The sequence below is a fragment of the Diaphorina citri genome, unplaced genomic scaffold (genome assembly GCF_000475195.1).
Source record: "Diaphorina citri unplaced genomic scaffold, Diaci psyllid genome assembly version 1.1 scaffold856, whole genome shotgun sequence".
In the NCBI taxonomy this organism is placed as follows: Eukaryota; Metazoa; Arthropoda; class Insecta; order Hemiptera; family Psyllidae; genus Diaphorina; species Diaphorina citri.
In genome coordinates, this window is record NW_007378288.1 from 111,607 (window position 1) to 120,361 (window position 8,755).

At 36.0% G+C, this 8,755-nt stretch overlaps 2 protein-coding genes across 2 annotated transcripts in view; both read right to left on the reverse strand.

The window, feature by feature from the left end:
- Positions 1-1,054: 1,054 nt before the first annotated feature.
- LOC103512581 (synapse-associated protein of 47 kDa) overlaps positions 1,055-8,755 on the reverse strand; it is a gene marked incomplete at its 5' end in the record, with an annotated part of 17,322 nt that continues 9,621 nt past the window's right edge. Inside the window, 2 exon segments of the mRNA XM_008477355.2 lie at positions 1,055-1,793; positions 6,645-6,790. Of these exon segments, the coding sequence (XP_008475577.1) occupies positions 1,401-1,793; positions 6,645-6,790 (539 nt within the window).
- On the reverse strand, positions 3,719-6,337 carry LOC113468804. The gene is made up of 2 exons (XM_026826016.1): positions 5,154-6,337; positions 3,719-4,836 (listed from the first exon to the last, which is right to left on the reverse strand). The coding sequence occupies exons 1-2, from the start codon at positions 5,465-5,467 to the stop codon at positions 4,470-4,472; spliced, it is 681 nt and encodes a 226-aa protein (XP_026681817.1). The 5' UTR covers positions 5,468-6,337; the 3' UTR covers positions 3,719-4,469.

Below are 8,755 nucleotides of genomic sequence, written 5' to 3' on the forward strand. Positions count from 1 at the left end.
ACTGCATTTACATTTTACATAAATAGACATAAATAATGCCAATGTTTGTAAAACTCTGTTCATACAAAGATTAAAAAAAAATATTAAAATGTAGGTAGAACATAGAGAGAAATCAATCTCCACAGAAATTTAGGAGATTTTATTTTTATTATATCTAATTATTATCTCTCTCTCTCTCCTCTCTCCCTTTTCCCCTCTTCCTCTCTCCTTTTTCACCTCAAATAAAGTGGTGCAATATTAAACTGTTGAGATAAAGGGACTACATGTCCTAATTCTGCAGTCTAAATAAAGCACTAATATATTTTCTTCTCCTCCCTTCTCTTTTCCCCTCTTCCTCTCCCCTTTTTAGTCCGTCCTTCCTTATTATTACTAATAATAAAAGGTATAGTGGACGGACTATTGTATTCGCTTCGGTGTCGGTCTGTCTGTCAGTCTGTCCCCATAGAAGGACTTATCCAAACCTGGTCGACATATCAAATTAAAGGTCTTTTTACCAGGAACACGAAAATGGTGGTGCAAATTTTGTCCAGAAAACCATAAAGCCAAAAAAACTGGTTTTTGCGGGATTTTTTTCACATTTTCTTTTTTCTCACACAAATGAGCTCTGATCTTGAAATTTGTCGCGACGACCTATGAACTCAAAGCGAGAAAGTTTTAGATAACACTTCAGTCGATCATTTAAGACCGGTTTTAGCGTCACCTATGTTAAGCTACGCCGAGAAAGGCCAATAAATGGATGGGTGACTTAAACAATTATTACAATAGTAATAAAAAGGTATAAGGGACGTATTGTATTCGCTTCGGTGTCGTCTGAGAAAGTTTTAGATAACCCTTCAGTCGATCATTTAAGACCGGTTTTAGCGTCATCTATGGTTACGCTGAGCAAGGCCAATAAATGGATGGGTGACTTGAACCTTATATTGGGAATAAAGGGAGAACGGGCTCTAGTCTTGATTTTAAATCATTACATGAAAGTAAAATCAAAAAATCAAATCAAGAATAATAATAAACTGAATATTAAACAAATTAGGTAGGTACATAGGTACTGATTTTCTCTAATCACTACGGGCTAAAAAATTCCCGGAGGGACGGACCCTGCTTGTTACTTTCCTAAATATATTATAGAATGCAATCGGGTCAAATTTTGGATGGTCAGTTTTTAGTGCCAAGCTAAGCATAGTATACCTAGCTAAGCATAGTTCAATGGGATAAGGAAAGTCGTGTGATGTTCACACCAGATTTTTTTTTCACCTCTTTTCTTCTCTGCTCTCCTATCTTCTTTTCTTCCTTTTTCCTCTCTTCCTCTCTCCGTTTTCACCTCTTTTTTCTTCTCTGTCTTCTCTGCTCGTCTCTTCTCTACTTTTCTCTCCTCTCCCTTGACTTTATTTTTGGACACAGGTTTAGGAGGAATGCATTTCAATGGTATCCAGTGTGGTTTCTATCTGGCTATCCCACTGGACATCACCGACACTCTCCTGTGGTACAACCTCAAACTCATTAATTTCAGCGTCCAATTCTTTCTCCCAGTCTTCATCTGCTGGTGCTATGTTAATATTTGTATTTGTACATTCCAGTCCTAATTTTTTCATTTCTTCTCTTATTTCATCCAAATCTGTATGATTCGTAGTCAACGAGTCAGATATAAAATCTTGGGAGATGGGGTCATCCAGTACACGTAATGATTCTTTACTGTTTGCATTCATCTTGTATTCTACGTCTTGATTTTCCATTGTCTCATTCCTAACCATTTGTGAGCTCAAGTGTTCCGCTTCTAGTGACGATAATTCATTAGCCTGTAATTTGAAAAATAAATAAATACATACATAGGTACATATTTTATGTACTTTATCTTTCACCTTCCAAAACACCGGCAGGTCACTTGGCGTGAGATTTTTAGGAGCATAAAGCTATAAGTATAAATCAACTAACCCGAAAATTTAGAATAGAAGCGTGGGCTACTTTTCACATTTTTACTTTCCTTAACATATAGGAAGGAAAGTAACGTAATCGGTTGATATTTTCGATGGTCAGTTTTTTTATAACCTTCAATATACACCCTGTATAGATAAGACTATATTTATAGTTTTATTTACGGGTTAATTTCCTATGGGGCACTTTGAGGTTGAACACCCTGTATAGATAAGACTATATTTATAGTTTTATTTACGGGTTAATTTCCTATGGGGCACTTTGAGGTTGAACACCCTGTATAGATAAGACTATATTTATAGTTTTATTTACGGGTTAATTTCCTATGGGGCACTTTGAGGTTGAACACCCTGTATAGATAAGACTATATTTATAGTTTTATTTACGGGTTAATTTCCTATGGGGCACTTTGAGGTTGAACACCCTGTATAGATAAGACTATATTTATAGTTTTATTTACGGGTTAATTTCCTATGGGGCACTTTGAGGTTGAACACCCTGTATAGATAAGACTATATTTATAGTTTTATTTACGGGTTAATTTCCTATGGGGCACTTTGAGGTTGAACACCCTGTATAGATAAGACTATATTTATAGTTTTATTTACGGGTTAATTTCCTATGGGGCACTTTGAGGTTGAACACCCTGTATAGATAAGACTATATTTATAGTTTTATTTACGGGTTAATTTCCTATGGGGCACTTTGAGGTTGAACACCCTGTATAGATAAGACTATATTTATAGTTTTATTTACGGGTTAATTTCCTATGGGGCACTTTGAGGTTGAACACCCTGTATAGATAAGACTATATTTATAGTTTTATTTACGGGTTAATTTCCTATGGGGCACTTTGAGGTTGAACACCCTGTATAGATAAGACTATATTTATAGTTTTATTTACGGGTTAATTTCCTATGGGGCACTTTGAGGTTGAACACCCTGTATAGATAAGACTATATTTATAGTTTTATTTACGGGTTAATTTCCTATGGGGCACTTTGAGGTTGAACACCCTGTATAGATAAGACTATATTTATAGTTTTATTTACGGGTTAATTTCCTATGGGGCACTTTGAGGTTGAACACCCTGTATAGATAAGACTATATTTATAGTTTTATTTACGGGTTAATTTCCTATGGGGCACTTTGAGGTTGAACACCCTGTATAGATAAGACTATATTTATAGTTTTATTTACGGGTTAATTTCCTATGGGGCACTTTGAGGTTGAACACCCTGTATAGATAAGACTATATTTATAGTTTTATTTACGGGTTAATTTCCTATGGGGCACTTTGAGGTTGAACACCCTGTATAGATAAGACTATATTTATAGTTTTATTTACGGGTTAATTTCCTATGGGGCACTTTGAGGTTGAACACCCTGTATAGATAAGACTATATTTATAGTTTTATTTACGGGTTAATTTCCTATGGGGCACTTTGAGGTTGAACACCCTGTATAGATAAGACTATATTTATAGTTTTATTTACGGGTTAATTTCCTATGGGGCACTTTGAGGTTGAACACCCTGTATAGATAAGACTATATTTATAGTTTTATTTACGGGTTAATTTCCTATGGGGCACTTTGAGGTTGAACACCCTGTATAGATAAGACTATATTTATAGTTTTATTTACGGGTTAATTTCCTATGGGGCACTTTGAGGTTGAACACCCTGTATGGGATTGCATTGCTTCCAAATTTTTTGTTCAGTGAATCATACCTACATAATAATTCTAAAGAGATGTCGTACAACATCGTAATTGTAATTTGTAATTGTAATTTTTATTTGACATTTTAATTATACATATTTTTCATATAAGTTACATAAATTTCAAATTGAGTTTGCTGGTGGACACATCTCATGATTAATGAGATATGTCCACCAGCAAATAGGACATATCTTGAATTTCAATTTATAGCCAAATGTGATCAGAAGGCAGGTCCACACTAAACCAACATCATCCGCCAGAACTGCCAGCCGCTAGCCAACCCTCCCCACCTCCACTTACATACATACGTGGTTAGAAGTAAATTTTATTATTAATCGAGGTAAAGAGAGTCAGCCAACGCCATCAACAACTCCAGCCAACAATGTCGGCCCAGTATGGACCAGCCAATATGGCAATAATGAATGTAAACCAAGAGTGTTGATCACATTTGGCCTATTTATGTCGAACTCACCATACTAAAAGAGACCCGCATAGGGTTCTTTTGTTTTCAGGTGGGTGATGATAAATTACATTTTAATTACATATTACAAATCAAGAAAAATTACTTATTAATATGATACATAATAGGAAATTACATCTTAATAATAGCAAATTTATTAATTGAGAAGAATTAATAAATTAATTTTTCTGTACCGAATACATAAGAACTAAAAACCCATTTAGACTGCAGAAGCACAGGGACTTTTCAGTCTCATTTCGGCAGTATAAACAGGGTATATTCTATTCTATTCTGTTTTAAATTTTGAACAATTCATAAAGCATTACATATAGGTAATTCAACTTACTATGTTAAATTTAGGTCATTTTTCTTTTTTCTTCAACCAGTCCTTCAGCAGGCTTTTGAATTTATTATTTGTATTACAATTTTGTAATTCATCAGGCAGGCTATCGTAAAGTTTCAATCCGAGAAAGTTTATGGATTTTTGTCCCTTACAGGTCTTGTATTTGTTTATAATGAGATTTTTATTTCTAAGGGAATATTGATGATCTGAATAAGAAATGAGTTTATGTTTATTTTTGTGTACGTACATGCATACGTTCTTTTTGAAAAGATTTTCGATATTTAAAACATCTAGTTCTTCATATAGTCTCTTTGTTGAAAATCTCTTTTTCTTTTTATAAAGTATTTTTAAAATTAGGTTTTGAATTACTTTGAGATTCTGTATGGTACTTTGATCTGCTCTACCGAATGCTATTATGCCATACTCAAGGACTGATTGTGTTAGAGCGTAATACACCTGTTTTAGTAACTTGAGGGGCATGAAGTTTCTGAGTGACAAGAATGGATATAAATATCTCCTAATACGTTTAACTAGCATGTTAATGTGTTGATCCCATCGTAGGTGACAATCAAGCTCAACACCCAGATCCCAGATACCTTACGGTCGCGCTGCGCGCTCCCGGGGCTTCGCGGGGTGTGCATGAGGTCGCGCTTCGCGCTCCCTTGGCTTCGCCCCATTTGAATTACTTTGAGATTCTGTATGGTACTTTGATCTGCTCTACCGAATGCTATTATGCCATACTCAAGGACTGATTGTGTTAGAGCGTAATACACCTGTTTTAGTAACTTGAGGGGCATGAAGTTTCTGAGTGACAAGAATGGATATAAATATCTCCTAATACGTTTAACTAGCATGTTAATGTGTTGATCCCATCGTAGGTGACAATCAAGCTCAACACCCAGATCCCAGATACCTCCAGTGCCGTACCATTTCAATTTCCTCACATGTGCAGTTTGCCTGACAGGGAAACTGTTCATGTATTTTGATTGGCTGGATTTCTGGCATCGTTCTCTCATCGTTTGCGAATGGTACTATCTTTGTTTTGCTCATATTTAAGAAAAGGTTATGTTGCACGAACCAAGATTTAATGTTTTTCATATCGGTTTGAATATTTGTGATAACCTCGCTCCATGTGCTTCCTGATGCAAACAAAGCGGTATCATCCGCAAACGATACGAGTTTTCCCTTTAGTGGTAGATTGTACAGTTCATTTACGTATATAATGTACAGGATAGGTGAAAGGACTGTCCCTTGTGGGACTGAATAAGGTTCATTTTCAATTTTGTTACTTAAAATATCGATATTTATAGTTGAGGTATCGTCTTTTCTACTTAGTACACTAAGTTTAACTTGTTGGCTTCTATTACCGAGGTAATTTTCGAAAAATTTCAATGGTATTCCTCTCACCCCTATCCTGTACAATATATTTACAAGCGTATCGTGCTTAACGGTTTCAAAGGCTTTAGACAGGTCCATCAGGACAGCTGCCCCTTTTTGCCCTTTATCTAGGGTATTATGAACTCCTTCAACCAGTTCCAGAATGGCATCACCCGTATTCCTTCCAGGTCGAAACCCAAACTGAGTTTCACTCAGTATTTTGTTTTCTTCGAGGAATTTCAGCAGACGTTTTTTAATGCATCACTCAAAAATTTTAGCAAGACTTGTTAGTAGGGAGATCGGTCTGTAATTCTGAACTAGGTGTTCGGGACCTTTTTTATAGATTGGGCTAATAATGGCATGTTTAAATTGTTTTGGGAATATACCCTTTTTTAAGCATGAATTGAAAATAAAACTAAGAGGATTCGAAATTGAACTTTTTACAGACTTCAGTATTTCGAAAATTGATCATATCTCAGGATCGATTTAGATTTTCGCAAAATCCTTTCTTATTGCACACTAGACCATAAAAGGAATATTTCCTACCAAATTTCAGCTTTCTAGGTGTTGTGGTTCTCGAGATAGAGCGATCAGTGTGTGAACTATGAAATGTGAATTGATCTTGTTCTTATAATATAAGATGCCTACAAGGACACTACATATGTGTCGTTCGAAAGAAAAAAAAAAAATGTGTCGTGTATAGACTGTGTAGTGGGAACACTCTCATTAAAATTTCACTGCCTGCAGGACTTTTAGAAAAAAAGAATCAGATGAAACGAAAAGTGAGAACGGGGTCTTAGTGTCTAAATTAGTTACCCAAGGCGGTAGGGCAACAGATGCTGCAGAAAGATTACTATTCTTCTCTCGAATGAAACACTCTTGTTCCTTGTTGAATTCACTCAATATTGAATTTTCTTCTACAGATTTCTTCAGCTTAGCCCCTACCTCAGTGACACTTTCACCTGGAAACATAAGAAATATAAAGAAAAGAGAGGATTATGTCCAGTCTCCGTAAAATTCCCTGACAATTTCCGGTTTTCCAGTCTGGTAGACACCCTGAGGGAGTAGACCAGCTTAGTTTGTCGGTTATTTGTTAGGTTTATATTAGACATCCTAGGTATTAACTTTATTATTACCTTTTATATTATTAGTGGACACTTGTGTTTTATTCACCGACTAGAGTTTCGCCTAGTTTTTAGGCTTCTTCTGGACAACTGACTATTGGGTTATTGTTAAACTTTATTATTACCTTTTATATTATTAGTGGACACTTGTGTTTTATTCACCGACTAGAGTTTCGCCTAGTTTTTAGGCTTCTTCTGGGCAACTGACTATTGGGTTATTGTTGCTGCTGATAGTGACAGTGGGGGTGGGGGTACTGTCACCTGATCATAAATCAGCTGGTTCCGTAGATAAACTAGATTAGGGACCGTTTCAACGATTTCGTCTGGCGAGAGAGGGAAAAATTTTTCAAAAAAAAAAAAAAAAAAAATACAATAATCGGTGGTGAATTTGTCGTCGTCGTCTTCTTCTTCTTCTTTGTCTGGCTGGGGGACTCTAAACAGGGAGTATAACAGCCTGAATTTCCCTTGCTAAAGAAATAGCAAAAGGTTGAGTACGAACGACAGGCATCCACTCGTAAAATTTGTACCTACCCAAAACCAAATGTCGGCCCAGAGAAATCACCCTAGTTAGGGCTGATTGAGAGGCTGACGAAAAACGCCGAGCCTGTCTGCACACGGGAAAAGGCGAAGAAGAAGGTGAACTTGTAAGAGCAGAAAAAAATACATTACTAACATACCAAGAGGAAAATATTGTTATGATAAGAAATAAGGTCAAACTTACCAGTTCTTAAGTTACACTGAGTATCCTGATATGATAAACATCGAATGAGAAATATGAGTATGGCATCACTAGTGGCTTTGTTTCGAGCTATTTTAATACCTGGAATCAAATATTAATTTTACCTTCAATAATATTTACTAAACTAAGTAAGTACTGAGAAACTACCCAAATGGCTTGCCAAAGCGACAGAGCATAAAATTCACACAAAATTACAACATTATTTCAATTTGTTTCAAAATTAGTGTTTCCTCGAGATTTTATCCTAAACACTTAATATTCATTATGGGAACAGCTGGCTTTCTCTTATCCTTTCTTCTCTCTTCAATTTTGGGACGATAAGACCTTAGCACTTGCAGTTCAATCTATCAAAACCTCTATCTTCCTTCTCTCTTCGCTTTCGGGACGATAAGACCTCCACAGTTACGTACAGTTCCCTCTATCAAACCACTGACTGACCTTTTCTACAGAATAAACCTGAGTATCCGGACTCTTTAGAGGTGCTGCAAGTAAATTTTTGGAGAAACTGAGGAGGTTGAAATACAAAAGTGAGGGTGCTATTAGGTTCCATCAGGGCCCGGGGATAGCAGCTAAACTTCATACACAAAGCTGGGTCCGTCCCTCCGGGAATTTTTTAGCCCGTAGTTTATTCGATCGTGATTAAAGAAAATCAGTACTTATGTAGGTACCTACCTAATTTGTTTAATATTCAGTTTATTATTATTCTTGATTTGATTTTTCGATTTTACTTTCATGTAATGATTTAAAATCAAGACTAGAGCCCGTTCTCCCTTTATTCCAAATATAAGGTTTTTATCACCCATCCATTTATTGGCCTTGCTCGGCGTAGCTTAACATAGGTGACGCTAAAACCGGTCTTAAAATAACGACTGAAGTGTTATCCAAAACTTTCTCGCTTTGAGTTCATAGGTCGTCGCGACAAATTTCAAGATCAGAGCTCATTTGTGTGAGAAAATGTGAAAAAAAAAATCCCACAATTACTCAATTAACTTTAAGTCACCCATCCATTTATTGGCCTTCCTCGGCGTAACTTAACACAGGTGACGCTAAAACCGGTCTTAAAT